Below are 19,026 nucleotides of genomic sequence, written 5' to 3' on the forward strand. Positions count from 1 at the left end.
GGGCGCTGCGCGTTGCCAGATCGCCGGAAAGGGAACTCTGTTAGTACAATGGGTCAAATCATTAAAATCACTCCTTACATTGGTGCTGTAGAGCGCGCAGTTGTCTATGTTTATTATCACATTGCTGTTCACATAGTTGTCCAATAAGCTGTTATGCTGCAAGAAACAAACAAATTTTAAGCCATCGGAATAACAAAGGAAGGTATAGTTAAATATAGTTACAACTTATAAGTTTTCTCAGATTAATGGACACTGTATTGCTCCATATGCTGAACCTAGATATTACTTACTGTAAGCTCGGGCCTCGCATGACCAATGCCGGAGCTATTGTAACGCAAACGCTGATAACGTTCGTTGCGCTGTCACAAGAAGCCATTGAACATATAGAACGGCAGAAAGTGTCGGCGAGCCTTGCGAAATAGCATTTTCCGGTGTTTTTATTCGAATAGCTGCTCACTTTTCAAACAATTGCAGGTGACTTGTTTTGGTTTTGTAACTAGTCCTGCGCTGTATGATTTTTAATGAAAGCTTTTTATGCTGCAGTTCGGAACCAGATCCGGAACTATCGGCTTATGTTCCACCACTAGCTCTTGGATGGCCGCGCCATTCTATCAGCTGACTTTATCACGAGGTGGCAACGCTCTACGTCACTGCAAATGTTTTGTTTTATTTAGCGGGTTTTTTGGTACTGTCTAAAAACCGCCCCGCCATGAAAATCCTTTGCGAGGTCCAGGTGGTGAACCGCACCACCCAGGCAAACAGGACGCCGCGACCATTGAAATCGACCCTGGCTATCGGCTACAAGCAGAGCGCCAGAGACTCAAATGGGAACACCAAGAAGGAGCTGGAAATGGTCCTCTTCAGCGGGCAAAACAAGACGGGCAACCGCTACAAGGTTAAGGACAACATCCACGCCGTCCACACCAAGTTTGTGCTCGACGGCAAGGCCACCATTGGCTTCCTACAGCCGGCGGAGAACCTGCTTATCAAGTGCGATCCCATTCAGCTGAAGGGATTCCTACAGACCCTCAAGCTGGGCATGGATGGCAAGGACGCCATCAATCTGAGACTGAACATCGCCTCCGCCACGGCCATTCCCCAGAAGGCACAGCCCCAGGTGCGCATGGTGGTCAGCAAGCGGAGCGAGTACCCCATCAAGGGATTCCCGCGCACCCTCAAGTCGCTGACCATCAACAACAGCCAGCTGGTGAAGCTCAGCTTCGAGGTGTGCTCCCTGCGCAACCTCACAAAGCTGGATGTCGGCGGCAACAAGCTGACCAAGGTGGATTGGCCAACATTCCACGATCATTTAATAATCCTTTCTACTTTTTAGATTCCCTCGGAGTTGGGTCGTTTGGCCCTGACGTCCCTAAACCTGAGCAGCAACAGCCTGGGTGAACTCAACGACTGGTGCTGGCTGCGGGGCACTAAGCTTAGACAAACTCTCGGCGAGCTGGATCTCTCGAGCAACGGACTGACTTACTTTCCTCCTCCGTTGGTAAAGTTTGAGAGCCTAGTCTCGTTGAACCTCAACCACAATCAGCTTAGTCGTCTGCCCTTCGGCATCCGTCGGCTGCAGGCACTGCGAAAACTGCACGTGTGCAGCAACAAACTAGAGTCCCTGCCGGCAGCCATCGAGGATCTGCACGTAGACCTCTTGGATGTGTGGGGTAATTGCTTTAAGTCCTTCAATGCAGAGGCCGACCAGCAGTTGTCTCGTCAAAAGGCGACCGCAAACTCACCACATCCCTTGTGGCTACAGGCCGCCCGAGCCGTGGACAACTATAAGCTTCCTTTGCCGGCGGGCTCCGTGCCCGCTATACTCATCGAACTGATCTGTGAGGCACCCAAGTGCCTGTGCGGCAAGCTCTGCTACGCTCTTAACAAGGAGGATATTTTCCAGCGAGTCACCATGCCGAAATTCACCAACATAAAGAACCTCACATACAGCCGCGAGCACCAGATATACGCGGATGTTGTCCTTTGCAGCCCCAGTTGCAGTGTTTCGGTGCACCGGTGCATCGGCATTTTCAGCAACAAGTTTCCTTGATTGATTGATTAGGACTAAGTCATGTTAAGCCAACGTTTTATTTATATTGTTTGCGTATTCCTTTATTACTGGGTTACTTAATCTTATTTAAGTTTACTAATTTATATAAATTTGAAACATGGTGATGTTTTATCATATACAATTATGTTTTCATTCCCCCATAAATTATCTTGTTACACTTAAACTGCCAATAAAAGCGAATTTAAAATAGTTAAGAAATGTATATACAAATTTGCTTTTGGGATTACACATTTGGGCGGAAAACTTTAACAAAATACACGGAAAAATCCGAGAGTATCACATTTACTTTGTCGTCATTATACAAATATTTAATTATTTCTCCCTGCGCTACAAAATCAACATAAAAATAAATGGAAACGAATTAAATCGTAAATTAACAATTGTTCTTAGTTGATTTTAACAACATTATTTTGTGTGCAGAACAAGAGCTATTCAATATTGACAGAGTGTTTTTAAGATAATGATAACCTATTGGACCAATAAAATTTCTTGATAAAATAGAAATAAAAAGATCAAATAAGCTTATTAACATGATTATTTGAAGACACTATATAATATAAAGTCAGCTAATGTTTTCTATATCAGTGCTTTATAAAGTTTCAACTTACGTGGTCGTACAAATGGTGAAGTCAAAGATATTTATCCTGCTGGCATTTACTGCGTTGGATATTATAGGATCTCTGGCAGGAGACCAAAATGCTAGGCGTTTTGTATGTCTGTTATCGGACCCTCCCAATCAATGCAGTGCGTACTGTGTTTCAGCACTGCAGCCAGTGATCAATCACATTACAAAAAAACAGCAGGACTCAAATACCTGCGAATTAAAACTTAATGAAACCCAGGCCAAACTAAATCAAATAGGAAACCAGTTGACGGCGACGCAGTTCCAAATGAAAGACCAGCAGACCTACCTTCAGACAAATTTGACCCAGACTATCCCACAGGACCTCAAGGAAAGACTGGATAGAATAGAAGGCAATCAGACAGTCCTAGCAGGCAAACTTCAAGAAATTAAGAGCAATACGAAAAGTCAACTGACCGCCATGCAGGATACACTATCCAAAGTTGATCGGAGAACCATGCTGCAGAACTATCAACGGATAGGAACCAGATTATTTTACATAGAGCACAACATATATGTGAATTGGTGGACAGCAAATTCAATCTGTGCTGAGATCGGTGGCCATTTGGCGGCATTCAAAAATGATCAAGAGTTTAACGCCATAGCTAAGCAACTTAAGCAAGAAAACTACTGGTTGGGCATATCGGATCCCAAAGAAAAGGGCGACTTTAGGACTGTGGCCACCGGCAAGCAAGCTCCCTATTTTAAATGGCGTTCAAACGAACCAAATTATCGCAAGTTTGGTCGCAGCGATGAGCACTGTGTTTACGTGTATGGAGTCAGGAACTATATGATAGTTTTATCTTGTACCACAGATCTTATGCATTTCATTTGCCAAGCAGACAATGATGTGTAGTGTTACAAAAAGAAAATCATTTACCATTGGCACATAAAGTGGAATACCAGATTTGATTTGTATAATTACACGGCATTAATAAAAATGTTTTTCATAGCAAAAGTACAAAAAACTATGAAATACCGCTTTGGATTGATTTATAAATAATAATTGGATTTTTAAAAAATAAATGTTCCATTTTTTGTTTAAAGTTTGGGCTTGGATTTTGTTTGTACATTGGGTTTGGGTTTGTGTTTCGCTTTCGCTTCGGGTTAGGCAAAGAGGTAAGCAAACATTTTTATTTTGGTAAGAGTTGAACATTTTCTTTTTAAACTACTATAATGGAGTATCCGATTCTGCTAATTTTCGAGGTATATCAGGGTGTGCAACAATTTGTTCTTAACCGTTTCGTAACGGTGCCAAAGTTCTCTAAAAAATGAATCATACGACATGTATGCCAGTTATAATACTTTACAAAAATACCGTTTTTTTGCTTCCCAACTTTGTCATCTTTCCGATTCCGTTCCATAAGAGTATAAATATGTACGAAAAAACTATTTTTGGAAACCCAAAGTTTGAATTTGACACTATAGACATTTCAACTAAGTCTATGCTACCTACATATATGAAACACTCTTCCAGCAAATAGCATATTAAAAATTGTGTAAAAGCCTTTTTAGCACGACCAAATTATAAAAAAAATTTAGAAATTTAATATATCCATGGAATAGCTTACATATAGACTGCATTGATTTCTTCTTATTTGGGTCACAGCCTGTAGGTTGGATACGCTTTGGATGCAGTGAATCTCCTTCCTTTTCGATGGTATAAAGACATTCACACGCACGCTTGGTTGCTTACTTTTGTTGTATTACAGAAGCTCGTTGTTTTTATTATTAAAAGCTTCGTGCGTATGTGACTTGCATAAACGATTTTTTATCAGCCGGCTCACCTACTCATCCCACTGTGCGCCTTCTTACTTTTCCACCACATAGGCCCATCCCTTTGATACCCTCTCTGACGGTCCTATCATATCATGGTACACTTTAATAAAAGGTAAATACATTTTAAATATTTTTATAATACTTTTTTAAAAAAGGTTATCCTTCTGTGAGGATATAAGCAAAACAAAAAATCAAATGAGAGATCATACTCGTATTGGAAAACCCTCAATCAAAATAAAATAAATAGTAGGACTTAGTTTTTTCATTTAAAATAAAATCAAATTAAATACAATTTGAACTTGCTATGAAAAGGCAGTAATCCTTGTAGTATTTATCCACCTGAAGCATGAAAAGTTAAATAGTACCTAAGTTTGAAAGGGTATCCAAGAATTACCAGGGAGACTTTTCTAGGCCTTTTCCTTATCGTTTGTCGTTCTTTGCTTTTCTTTTGCTTTATCAAATCAAAACTTCGAAGCGATGCCACTTTTTTAAATAAGCATAAACAGGGACACAGCCTCGCAGGACTCACCCACTCGATTGCCAGGCTTTAATGTGCAGCTGGGGAATAAGGCGACGAAGGCCGAGATCCTTTCAGAGGGAAAAGCGAAAAGGATGAGCCATGACTTGTGGCAAACTCGAGCCTAACTATAAAAATGTTTATCAGCATTTGGCTGGAGCAGGGGGGGAGGACACTGGGACTCGGGAATTTCTCTAAGCTGCCCCAAATCCAATTTTGAGCAGCGTTTAAGTGTCCTGGCTCCGCTTCCGCTTCCTGTTCCCCATCCCCATCCCCATCCTTGTCCCCATCCCTTTTGCAGACTTTCCTTTTTGTTTGCTATGCAGATGCGTGAGTGTGTGGGTGGTTGTCATTTCGTGTGTGGGTGTGTTTGCCGAACGATGTCCTTTTTGCTTTTCGGCCCTGACTTTGTCGCCTTGTGTGGGCAAATATTTGGCATGACTTTACATTTGCAGTAAGCCGGAAAGTAGGCAATAGAATCGCCTAATGGGAGAAAATCTCTGCCTCCATGTGCATATGGAATGTTGGTTTTGGGGGTGCAATTTGTTCGTTTCATTAGAAAGACATATTTGAATTTTACACAGAAAACTAGCAAAAATAGTTTATAATAAGTATTAATAAATAATACTACATCTAATAGACGATAGATCATTTAAATACGTATCAATAAAAACAAAAACAATTGTATTTATGTATAACTGTTTGGTATATATAGAATTCCTATCTTCAGGAGTTTAAATATCAAAAAAATTATTCCTTCTTAAAGTTTTCTTTATAAAAGAAAAGATTGTATTTAACTTTTTCATACATTCAAACTCTTACTTTTTCCTAAAATTTAAGGCTCTTAAGAGTGAGCTATGCAAACCATTTTGATCTCGCCGTCTCAGGCCACTGAAAATGTTGTTAGCTCACAAATTTGTACATTTTATACACCCATAAATGGAAAAAATCCTTATAAACCATCCAGACCATATAAAAACGTTTCGAAATTTGGTCTGTCTGGACCCCTGCTCCCGATAAATCCAACCAACCCCGAATCATTTGCACTGCCCCAGCCTAAAACGAAAAGCAAAAACCAAGGAAAAAAAAACAAAACAGCAAAAGCCAACATCAAAATGTGCCAAGTCAGCTGAGGGAATGGAAATTTAGCAGGTCCCCCAAAAATGCCCCCATAAAGTCCACGCTCGGAGACAGTAAAAACTCCATTAACTGTCATCAAAAATGCATTTCGCATGCATCAAACCGAAATGGTAATGGCCAGGGGATCATCAAATAGAATAGAATGAAATGGCGCAAATCAAAACACATTGGCATAAATCAAAGGGCAGGGAAAAATTGGGAGACCGAGGCCACTTTTATGGCTAATCCTCGAAGGAGGCCACAGTCAGAGCCGGACAGATGACTCCCCTGGCAACATTTTTATGCGCAAATTAACTTTGCAATTGCCGGGAGTCGGGGAGTTCGGAGTTCGGAGTCAACTCCGTGGATCTGGGGTGGATGTCTGGGTGTTTTGGGCGCCGTGTCACTCCCCCTGCATTACATAAAATTTATCCCCAATTTGCGTGCAGCGGGTAAACATTTTATTTGACTCGTCTGGCGCTGCTCCACTTTGGCTTATCAAATTTTATTAGCAGGACGGCAAATTGTGCAACAACAACAGCACAGAACATCAGCCACCACATTACGGGCCAAATAAGCCGTGGAGCCACAAGCCACCCCAAAAAAAAAACCGAGTGCAGCCCCAGTTTTTCGACCTCCTCACAAGGTATGATTTGTCGCCCGCTATCAATTTCTTTAACACAATACCAACATCCCTCGAAAACGAAGGAAAAGCAGGCGGAAAAGTGCAAACACACGCGAAACTGTCGGCGACCCCCTCGGATTTTCCTCACTTTTTGGGGGGCTTGTCGCACAGACGCGTGCAGGGATCTAATAAAAACGTTTTGATAGGCTTATGACCGCCTTCTATAGAGCCAAGTCTCATTCCTCCAGACCCTGTATATTTGTCTTAATAATATTTCAAATTTAGCAGCTAACTGTTACAGCAAATTTAGATAAGACCCACAGAAAATCAATAAACTCACTTAAAGACTTGTGCAGAGGGGTGGAAAAAGTGTTTACCTTGAGGAATGACTGGAAGAATGCGCATATACTGGGGTCTTACGTTTAAAGTATGGTCAAAAAGTTTTTATGTAATATTCGAGATTTGTAAAATATTAGCACACCAATAAGTATTGAATATTTCAACTATTGAAACTAGTTTATATATCTAAATATTTTTTTAAAAGGAGCTTTACCTTTACCATTCCTTGGAAAGGAATGTTTATAAATTGTAAATTTACCTATTTTTTAAAAATCCTTAACCGTTTGCTAAGAGTGCTCTGATATGAAATGCAATCTGTACCGAATTAGTCAAAGCAAAAGCCGCCCACTTTAGGGATATCATATACCTTACACTTTCCATATCTACGATTCCCGGAAAAAACATCTAGGAATGTAAAGCACATTGATGGGGAATCCTTGAATATAGAATTGAAAGTCACTGAGGCACACTTATGTTGGCAAATGTTCCATTCTCGACCCCTCAACCTACACTTTTTTTTTTATCGAAAACACGCTTTCCTGCAGGGAATTTGCTTCCATCTGACCGCGGGCATAGGACGAATCAATCTCAAAAAATTGACCAACCGTCACAGCAAGCAGCAAATTCTAGATAAACAACAAAGCAATGCGAGCACTCGACGAGCATTGGGAAAAATCAATTTTCAATTTAAAATTTAGATGCTCATCCCCTCGATTCCATTCAGCTTGCCATAAAAGATAAAGATAAAATGCGTTCGAGCGCAAAATGTAAATAGAACTCCCGTTTAAGCGAAACTCAGGCAGGCGAATGAATGCTACAGGTTGTATTTGTGTTTGTCTTTGTGCTCCGATGGGTTGTGGGTGGCGGTGGGCGGTGGGTGTTGGGAGGTGGGTGCTGGCCACGAAGCGATTTCAAAGCAAAATATTGCCGCATAAATCTGACGCAAAAAGTTTGGCTTTGCGGTCAGCAGAGGCGAGTTCTCTTACAGGGAATTCCGGAAGTCAAAGGGGTATATCGTTTATAGAACCATTGAAAAAATATTATTTAAGATTTATTTTGCAATGTTTTTGAATTCAAATATCGTATTTTTGAATATTTTGAAGTTAAATGTTTTTGAGTTTAATTTAAAGTTTATAATTTAAATCTGAATATTAGACGTCTCCACTTTATTTAAAAATTTTAAACACATATTTACAAAGGCTTTTCGAATAAAACACAAAGCTTTCTGAGTTTTTACTACTTAGGTTTCAGCCAAGTTTCCAAAAAAATTATCCTACTGATTTTCACATCTTTGATAATAAGTCATTTTTGACGGAGAAGTGGGGATATTATACTCTATACCCTTCAATACTCTCTATTTCCGACTGATCGAAAATAAATAACACTAGGTATCCCTTGAACGAGTCCAGTTCTCCCCACATCGTATTGAATTTCTGTTGGCAGATATTTCCCTTTGATTTTTATCGTGTGGCGAGTTTTTTTTACGAGCTCTTAGGCGGTTCGGCAGTGGTCCTTATTGTTGTTCCCGCTCCAGAGTTGATTATTTGCCCAGTTTTCCCGGTCCCCGTCCCGCAACAGCCCACTTCTACAGAACGTGCATTTCATTAGCCGAATGTATCTCACAGATATTTCTGGGCGCTTTGGCATTTGGCAAACGATTTTATGCCGCACCGCTTCGGCAAACAAAATCAAATCTGTGACTAGGAAATTGCTTTTGCCTACTTCCGACTCTCTACTTCCTCCCCAAAGGGAGTGGCTCCCATCCGAATTATTTGTTTAATGCAACTATTTAGGGAACGTTTTCAATTCGAAATGCTCCCTTGTGTAAACAGGGCCGGGAGATGATTAAAATTTAACTACATCAAATATTTGCAGCCGACTTTGATGGGTTAGTAAAATGTTTAATAATAATATTAAAAGCATAATTCATTTCGGAGCTCCGAGTTAATAAGAGTTCGTTAAATTTAATGCACTCGCCGGAGTGTCTTTGGGCCAACGTAAATGTTAAATATCAGGAGCAGTTAAGAGCAAAATGGCAGGGGGAAGTCACTTTATTGCAAGGTTCCTGCGAAAATTAATTCATTAGCATTTTATTACATTGGCATAGTGACGACAGCAGCCTGGATGTTCCTGGTTCCCAGTTCCTGGTTTTCCACCTTCATGGGTAAGACGACGGAGCTCTCCCTATAGAAGCATTGATTGCCAACCCACTCCCCACACCCTATCGCCCATCTTCACCATGTACCACCCTTCGAGATCTTCTTTGGTGCTTTGATGTGTAATTAAATCAATAATCACTTTGCAGTCGCTGTCGGCTTCGGGGAGTTTATTAGTTGATTGAACCAGCAGGTGGCCCAGGTGGAAAGACGAAGCTCTTGGGTTGGGAAATTACTTTCAGGCGGTGGTCCATGCATGCAAGTGGAGTTTGGGTGACTATTAACTGTCAATTTATTCAACTTTAAGCTAGAAATATATATAATAGTTTATTTAATAAGAAATTAAAACATTAGGTACAGTTATATTGATAATGATCATTAATGATTCATTATCGACTTTAAAATTCTTTCTGTTGATGAAAAGTATAAACATAATAATTCTTTAAATAGCTTTATCTCTGTCTTTCTTGTAAATTTGTAAATCTTTCTGTTGATGTAAAATATAAACATAATAATTCTTTAAATAGCTTGTTCTCTGTCTTTCTTGTGAATTGGTAAAAAAATGGATAATGTTATACAATATAATTAACAGATTTATAAGAAACTTCTTAAGGCTAAGTAAAACTACAAACGATGTTAGAATCCTCATAAAAAAGACAGAAATGTTAATAAGTATTTTGTCAATAAAATATAAAGAAATGCTAGTAAATAAAAAAATGAGTGACTGACTTTGACTTACTTTCTTGTTAAGAATGTGAAATAATTGGAAAATATATATAACTAATATTGAAAAAAAAAGTTTATTCCAATTTTAAATTTTAAAGCAGTATCGATTTTATTTATGAGTGCATATTATGTCAGCATATTATTGACTAATAAATATTGACAAATTGGTGATTTGACCCTTTTAAAGGTTGGCATAAAAAATAGTTATTATGTAACTATGAGAAAATGAGTAATACAAAACTAATTTTGACAAAAAATATGATACATAAAATTATTTTAAAAAATCATAGATTCGTCACTTGGGTACTGCGCTTGTAAGTAAAATAAAAATAAAGTAATTTTTACATTACCGTTTTTAAATAGGATTTTTCAAAGGACTAACTCCTACACTTTTTACATAAATACTCACATCACGTGAACATAACTACGTTAATAGTAATTGCACTATTATATAGTAAACAAATCAAAACCAAATACATATACAACTATTGTAATTATTAAAGTACTGTTTGTAGTTTCCCAATCTGTATCTTGACTATTTGCATAGTCAATTTGAACAAGACCATTTGTTTGTGTGTACTTTCTTCAAGTGATATGAGTTAATCGCCTCATTCAGGTGGCGTGGGACGCACCGCTATATGTTTCTTACGCTCACGAAAAATCAGTTGCCATTCAACCTTATCAAAAAGCTTTGATAAGACCTGTTTTTGGGTTAATGGGGGGTGGGATCCGGGAGGCAAATTCTCCGCGAGTCTGGGCGGAGAAACCTACATTCGTTAAAAGCTTAGAATACCGCGGGCAAGCTCACTGTATGTTTGAGGTCATATACAATAAGTTAATTGAGCTAAATTTCTCTCAGTCGCAGTCCGCGAGTGAGAAACTTGGGAAGATGTCAGCGATCGTTATACGCGCCATGAATATGGAGGATTTCGAGGAGGTGGAGGCCTTTCTCGCAAAGCACTTCTTCAAGCACGAGCCGCTGATGCAGATCCCCCAGGAGGACCCGACCCAGGCCGCAGTGATTCCGGAGGAGGAGGAGCTGCACCGCTCGCTCATCCCGCAGAACCTCTCCTTGGTGGCCGTCGACGTCGACGAGAATCGCATTGTGGGTGTGGTACTGGCTGGTGAGCTGACTCCCGAGGATCTGGAGAGGGAGTTCCGGGAGACGGAGCAGAAGAAAGTATCGTGCCTGCTGGACAAGATTCACAAGTTCCTGGCCGGAGTCGAGAGGGAGGCCAACGTCTTTGAGCACTTCGGAGTGCAGCGAGCCCTCTACCTCTACATGCTCGGCGTGGACACCTCCGTTCGTCGCCAGAGAATAGGTACCCGCCTTGTGGCCGCCACCATCGAGCTGGGTCGCCAGCAGGGCTTCCCCGTACTGACCTCCACCTGCACCAGCCTGCACTCCACGCGTCTCATGACCGGTCTTCAAATGGAGGTCGTCCTCTCGAAGGATTACGCGGACTACAAGGACGAAAATGGGGAGGTCATTCTTCCAGCAGCCGATCCCCATACCTCAGCCAGTGTTGTGGGCATCCGACTGTAGTGCCATTAAATTAACTCATCAAAGGATATACTACAGTATACTATAGTATTTTTAAACAAACATATTCGGTACATTTTCCGAAAAACCCGCCACCCAAAACAGAATTTGGATGCAATATTATTCGTAATATTTAAGTGATAGTGTACATCAAAGCAAACAAAAAAGGTGTTATCTGAGGGTTGTCGCATGTAGGGCTGTAGCCCTATAAAAAGCTAGAGTTTTTCGGCCGAATATGTTTGAGAATGAGTCAACCGATTTTAATGCAATACCTTATGTGAAGAACATTACAAATTTTAGGAAAATAAAAAATACATTTTACAAAATAATATTTCAATTTATGCTCCTATTGATTTTTTTTTTTAAAAATCTTTAAACTATCCATACTTCATTCACTAACTATGCTGTGAAGAAAATCTTGGGACAGACATATTTGTAAGAGTTAAGAACCAAGAAAATGGTTTTTACTTAAAAAAAATTCAACCATGTATATCTTCAATTTTTTACCAGATCAAAAATCTTTTTGCGTTTCCATCGTTTCTTATCCTGCATTTTTAAGACAAAATAGTTATTTTTAAATTCTTATAAAAAAAATTAAATTCAAGAAAATAATTAAACATAAGTATTAAATTTAAAACTACTAGATACAACTAAGTACTATTTTTGATTGTTGCGTAACCATCTGTACTGGTCCATTTGCCCAAAAAAAATTTATATGTAGAAACCACTTAAAGGCATAAGAAACACCCAAAAAACACACCCCTCCCCAACAGTTTTCCATTTAATGCCCAATTAACGCATTTTCCACTTGGAATTCACCGAAGCGAGAGATTTGTATACCTTTAACGGCAAAAGGCAGAAAAACAAAACGCAAAAGGGAATCGTGAACGTGCCACAAAGCAGAAAAGGCCACAGAGTCGGAGCCCCCGTAAGTCCCAGATCCAGATCCAGAACCCCGGATCCCAACTCCTCCAGTTTCCCGGGTGGGGTCTCCACTTCCCCGCCGCAAATGGGAATGCGCGGCATTTGTCGCTTGGCTGCAATTGCAAGCTGGGAAAAAGGAAGTGGGGGTCGTGAAAACAGGAGCTGCACTTCATTAAAAAAGGATGCCGAGGCAGAGGCAACTTGGTCGTTAGGAAACTCCCGACTTACAATCACAAACACAAGCACAGTCGCAAGGACAAGCGCACGGGCTGCTTCAAAATGAGTGATGTAATGTGCCTAACAAGGACCTCCCGTTCTCCTGCCATCCCGACTTGCTCATTGTTGCTTGTTGACATAACGAATGCCTTAACATTTTTCGAGTTGCCTCTACCTCAGCCACGCCCATAGGCCCCCCGCCCATACGCCCACTGTGTGCGAGTGTGTGTGAGGGTGCACTTCCGCTCCACTTACACATAACTCGCCTCTGCCGACGTCTCTGCCGGCGTCACGCCTGGAGATGGGAAATACTTTATAAGAAGATAGAAGTTTTATTATCTTAAATAACACCAGTTTACAAAAGAAAATTGATGAAATACGCCTTTCAGGAAACCTTTGTTTTCCGGTAAGATACATCTCCCTGATTAAGAAAAGGGCACTTAAAATTTTTTCTATGGTACCAATTTTTTTTAAAGTGTAAAAAACGTTTTTAGCACTTTTTTATTTTCTAACTCGAGTTGCGATAAACCGAATTCGGTCATTAAGGACTCATTTTACAGGTAATAGAATGCCCTTTAACTTTCTTATACACATCATTAAGTTCCATTCATTAGTTCAAAAGCTACACTTCGTCAAAGTTGAAAAATTTGGAAAAAAATCAAAAACGCTGGCATAAATGGCTTCTTTAAAAATACACGCGTAAAAACCGAAATTAGTTTTATGTTTTTTTCTTGATGGCTGAACCATAACGGAGAATATGCGCCATAGATCACGACAATCCGTTGGTAAATCGATTTTTAACAGATTTTTAAACGTATATACCCAAGTTCATTATTCGGGAGCAGCGGCCGTTAAACGTTATTTTAAATTTTCAGTGTTGGGGAACGTAAGAATTTGGTGCAAGTTGTTATGCATAACGTCAGTTTCTTTGCTATAGCGCTGGGCAAGCTAAAGAGTATGCGATTGCAGTTACGAGGAAACCATTTTCATATATTTTTAGCAAGGAAACTGACGTTATGCATAACAACTTGCACCAAATTCTTACGTTCCCCAACACTGAAAATTTAAAATAACGTTTAACGGCCGCTGCTCCCGAATAATGAGCTTGGGTATATACGTTTAAAAATCTGTTAAAAATCGATTTACCAACGGATTGTCGTGATCTATGGCGCATATTCTCCGTTATGGTTCAGCCATCAAGAAAAAAACATAAAACTAATTTCGGTTTTTACGCGTGTATTTTTAAAGAAGCCATTTATGCCAGCGTTTTTGATTTTTTTCCAAATTTTTCAACTTTGACGAAGTGTAGCTTTTGAACTAATGAATGGAACTTAATGATGTGTATAAGAAAGTTAAAGGGCATTCTATTACCTGTAAAATGAGTCCTTAATGACCGAATTCGGTTTATCACAACTCAAGTTATAAAATAAAAAAGTGCAAAAAACGTTTTTTACACTTTAAAAAAAATTGGTACCATAGAAAAAATTTTAAGTGCCCTTTTCTTAATCAGGGAGATGTATCTTACCGGAAAACAAAGGTTTCCTGAAAGGCGTATTTCATCAATTTTTTTTTGTAAACTGGTGTAATCAAGATCTGGTTGTAGTTCCTCAACGGATATCATTTTTTTATTTTCGAGTCAATTATTTTAAAGAAGCTTTAAAAATTTTTGTATATAAAAAAATAAGCAAACTAAGAGATAACAATTTTTAAATGATTTACGGTACTTTTCCTAAACATAAATAAATAAAATATTTTTACTCATACTAAAACTTCAAATTGTTGAAAAAGAAAACTTAGATCATCTGTGAAAAGCTCTAATTTGAATTCTTTCAATTTAAAAATATGGTCACACTAAAGAAGAAAACAAAATCGACATTTTTACTAATTATTGTTAATCCTTTTTATGATGATCATATTCTAGACGGCAAGTAAACTCTCCCAAATTTAACTCTCCCATACTAAAACTTCAAAGTGTTGAAAAAGAAAACTTAGATCATCTGTGAAAAGCTCTAATTTGAATTCTTTCAATTTAAAAATATGGTCGCACTAAAGAAGTATTATATATCACAATTAAGAACCATTTTCTAATTTTCACAACCGGATTATTAAGGAAAACGAAACAGACATTATTAATAATTATTGTAAACCCTTTTATATGATGATCATTTTTTAGATAGCAAATAATCTCGTCTGTAAAGGGATTAATAAACCTCAGACCTATTTCAAAGCACTCTTTAAAATCCCTTTCAAACATTTCTATATCCCATCTCTAGCTGTTCGCTTGACGTTGGCGGTTTGTCGAGTTAATGACTTTGGCAGCTGAGAGGAGCAGTAGTGGATGACGAGCCAGGGGCTGATGGCTGATGTTTGGGCCTGTCAGCGGCTCCGAGGCGTGCAAAAATCATTTTTCTCGCACATTTTTATAAATCACCCTGCCTCCTTGCCGCCGATCACCCCACGGATGCCAAACAATCATCAACATTTATTTACATTTTTCATTTCTCACATTTTCCGAAAAGCCAGCAGAATTGCCTATAATTTTCAGTGTAGGGGCGCTGATCCCTCAAGGTGTCGCTTAGCAGGAAGGGGAAAGGAAAGCGGGAAATTCCGACGACTGCTGCCTGCAGTTGACAGTTAATTATTTGTATAAATCGGTGCAGATGTTGCGGGCATTGAAGGGTTAAATTCGGAGGCATTGAATTAAATGAATTTGAATATCATATGTGCAAGTGTGGATAGCGAAAACTTTGAACTTCAAGCAATTTTATAAAATATATTCCTTAAAGGAATAGTTGTGGGTATATTAATGACACAATCCATTTTTGATTTGTGCATTGTATTCTAGTTAAGTTAATTGCAATACACCCCAAGGAATGCTCTTTTACAATTGGAATTGATTTCTGGGCCCTCATCTAGCCCCTATTCTCATTTAAATTTCTATTTCAGCATGAATATAAATTTCTATTTAAAGGTAATATATCAAGCCTTGCCCCCCGCTCATCCAACTGGTATCGCATTACAGGATAAGGATAAGAATTGTTCCTGTTGCTCTTTGTTCTGTTATCCTTGAGCCAGCCCACTCTTATCCTGGCAGCCCCAGGATAGCTACTTTTTCTGCCGCTTATCATGGCCATGCAACTTGAAAACAATAAATATTTTATGGCCCCTTTTTGGCGAGCGCATAAATCTTTTTCTGGAAATTGATCCGAGCAACGAGCTGAGTACGTATGTTCGTGTTTCGGAGGTGCAGATACAAAAAGATACAGTGATGCGAGATACAGATACATTTGCCACATTGACACACTGAGCACTTACGGGCTCAGCCTCGCACTCGGGTATTTGCGAAATTTGTCTTCTGGCGGGGGAATTCCCATCCTACCCGCTCCCAAAGGTCCCAAAAAGCCCGCATCTTATGAGATTTGCACATTGATTTCACCCCCTTTCGCATCGGAGTGTTTAGTAGGTCGCAGATTCAATGCTTCATCGGATTTCTTGTGTGCTCTCAAGTGGTAGATTTTCTGGTATTTTCGGGGGCCCTTTTGAAGTTAAAGTATTCAACATTAAAGAAGAGGAATTTAACTTGTTGCCGCAGGCAAATGAAAAGTCATTTTAAAAGCATAAATGATGTTAGGTCCATACAATATTGCTTTAAATTAAAAAGTTTGAAGCTTTTAAATAATAAAAGACTTGCAACTAAACTTCACCATTTAATTACTAAGAAAGTTAAGGTATTCTCTTAACATGTCCAGACAATCAACAAAAAAAAAATATACTTTCACTGATTTGAGATTCCTTGGCGACCTATTTAAAATAGCACATACTTTCTTATCTTGGGTTTCCCCATAAATATTTATATAGCTGACTTTAGACATTAGCTATCTTCAAGTACTAAGTATTTTTTCAGCTTAGTCATGTTTAAATCTTTTATCGCCTGCGAACAAATATTTGTCATTGGATTTCAATCGACTCGCTTAGAATCTACTGCTTTTCTCTCACCAACTCTTTGGCCTCCTCTTTGGGAACTATTAAAAGTTTGAATATAACTTTTTGAGCCAATCGGCCGCACTTTGTGTCAGTCAAAATTGTTTGCGGCTAGTGGCTTGGATAACCGAATGCCCGAGAGGGATATTAAAATGGCCGAAAATACCATGAATTGAGGGAGTCAGCTGGGGAATTTCTATATTTGCATCCACAAAAATCGAACCGCACAGTAAATAATGTGAGAATCAGCTTTAAATGTCATTGAATTGGTTAAAATTTCGATTAGTGATGGTTTCGATTTGTTTGCCGAAACGAAAGAAACGAGTTTTGAGTCGGAAAGCTTTTCATATGATAATGCAGTTTGTAGCTGACATTGCAAATGCTGATAGGGTAGCTCAAGGGGCGGGATGGGACGATAATAACATGCATAAATTTATATATTTATGCTCAACAGCTCGTTTAATGAACTGCGCATTGTTCGTGCTGATTTGCATAGCAAGTATCTGCGTAGCTGTCGCCCCAAATGTAGCTGTATCTGTGTATGTGCACTGAGAAAAAGTCGAACCATTGAAGTTAAAGCAAAAACAAAATGTTTTAATTGTTGCAAAGTCTATTTCAACTTCTTTTTTAATACAATACGATATATAACATCGAATTTGAAAAAAAAATATTATAAATAAGAATTGAAATGTAATAAATTGAAAGAAAGAAAGACCTAGCACTAAAAAAGCTATTTTTATTTTATTATAATAAATATATTTTAAATTTTTAATAGTGTTTCTCAAATGCTTTTCTCAGTGTGTCCGAGTATCTGTGTGTCGAACTGTCTTTGTGTGCGAGTGCGTGTTTGTTTGCTCGTTAAATGCAGAATAAGCTACACTTAACAATTGAATAACACTCGGTTCTACTTAACTCCCGCAACTGGTCAGTGAGATAAGCAGACACATTTTCTACCCCTTAGTTCATCTCCATCACAGCATTCGTGTGTAAATACTAAATTTCTAAAATTAATTTCAGTTCGTGTGTCCGATTTGGAGTCGGTTATCATGCCCTTGCCACTCCCTCCGCCAAAGTGCGATAAATTTATAAATGTGTATTAATAGCAGAAATAACACTCATATCCCAGTCTGCCGGCGTTGATTGCACTTTGATCGGTAAATAATTAATAAGTTATCGCTTATTTTGTTGCTGTGGTCCCATGAGTAATTTGTTGACCAAAAGTGCGGAAGGTTATTTTTTGTTAATGGGTTAATGAACAAGAATGAAAATATCGAAGCACAACCGGTTTTTGACTTTACAATGTAAAAATAGTAATAGTGAAATAAATTAGTAAAAATCAATGCATATTAATGTGATTATTTCAATTACGGGTAATAACTATAAATCGATTGGACGAAGCGGAATTAATCCAATGTTATTGTAAACAATGCAAACATTCTATAAACAAGATACAATTATTTTTAACAAATGTTTATTCAGGTAAGCTTTAAGGCTAATATGAATCTTACATATTACAACTTTTATTTAGGTACCATATTGATTTCAAATTTGTCTTTTAGGTTGTTTCGGTTGCTTGAGCTTATTTTATAATTTGTGATTGATTGCGTGAAACGAATTTTCCCTTGAATGATTAGTATTACCCCATAATATGTAAAATAAAACCTTCATAAAAACATATTGTAAACATGAATATTAAATGGAAAAAGCGACAAAAATGAACTTAGCAATGAAGCATTGTTGAAGAATGTTCAATTCAAAGTATAATTTCAGATAAATTCTGGTTCTGGGCTACAAATGATTAAGCTGTTATTACATCAACGTTAACATAAAGTTTTATTATAAAGGGGTTATCAATATAATTGCTGATTTAGATCAAGGCTATAGGTTTTTCAACCCAAGTAAAGCATTCAAAGGTCTGCTAGGCCAGTTTGAAAAACATTACATTTCGTTGATAATTTAATTATTTATAGCCTCAATAGTGGACTTTGTTTTCTTCCAATACTATTCGAAATAGTGTTAACCGCTTACAGTGACTATAATCTTGTTCGAATTTGAGTTTTCAAGATTACGATTATTAGGTCACAGGGGTTCTATTCTCAAAAATATATTAGCTAGAATTGTTTGCATGCATCTGGAAAATGAACCAGCCATGACTCACAGATTTTTAAAGCGTGTCTGTAATTAATAATATGTAATATTTTTCTCTTTCCGGCTGAGCAGAGCAACAACCAGTTGTTATTTTTGATGGGGAGAGTTCAGAAAAGAGCCGAGCTTAAGCGATTCAATTGGCCTGGCAACATGTTGGGTTGTTTGTTTTTGCTGGCCGAGCGAATGTTGCCCGGGAGCCCCGTGTGGTATCGGAATCGGAATCCGAATAACGACAAAACATCTTCAGTAGCCGCTGGGGG

General features: G+C 38.5%; 3 protein-coding genes across 3 annotated transcripts; all 3 read left to right on the forward strand.

Annotated features, from left to right (window-relative positions):
- The first annotated feature begins 617 nt into the window (after positions 1–617).
- On the forward strand, positions 618–2,260 carry Lrr47 (Leucine-rich repeat 47). The gene is made up of 2 exons (XM_017089387.4): positions 618–1,282; positions 1,334–2,260. Exons 1-2 carry the CDS (start codon positions 710–712, stop codon positions 2,048–2,050), a joined length of 1,290 nt encoding a protein of 429 aa, XP_016944876.3. The 5' UTR covers positions 618–709; the 3' UTR covers positions 2,051–2,260.
- A 385-nt stretch (positions 2,261–2,645) lies between these two features.
- LOC108018082 (accessory gland protein Acp29AB-like) lies at positions 2,646–3,739 on the forward strand. Its single transcript, XM_017085524.3, has one exon. It carries the CDS (start codon positions 2,692–2,694, stop codon positions 3,547–3,549), a length of 858 nt encoding a protein of 285 aa, XP_016941013.3. The 5' UTR covers positions 2,646–2,691; the 3' UTR covers positions 3,550–3,739.
- A 7,044-nt stretch (positions 3,740–10,783) lies between these two features.
- On the forward strand, positions 10,784–11,826 carry AANATL2 (Arylalkylamine N-acetyltransferase-like 2). Its single transcript, XM_017075371.4, has one exon. It carries the CDS (start codon positions 10,844–10,846, stop codon positions 11,498–11,500), a length of 657 nt encoding a protein of 218 aa, XP_016930860.3. The 5' UTR covers positions 10,784–10,843; the 3' UTR covers positions 11,501–11,826.
- Positions 11,827–19,026: the final 7,200 nt, after the last annotated feature.

Source organism: Drosophila suzukii, chromosome 2L (genome assembly GCF_043229965.1).
Source record: "Drosophila suzukii chromosome 2L, CBGP_Dsuzu_IsoJpt1.0, whole genome shotgun sequence".
Classification (NCBI taxonomy): domain Eukaryota; kingdom Metazoa; phylum Arthropoda; class Insecta; order Diptera; family Drosophilidae; genus Drosophila; species Drosophila suzukii.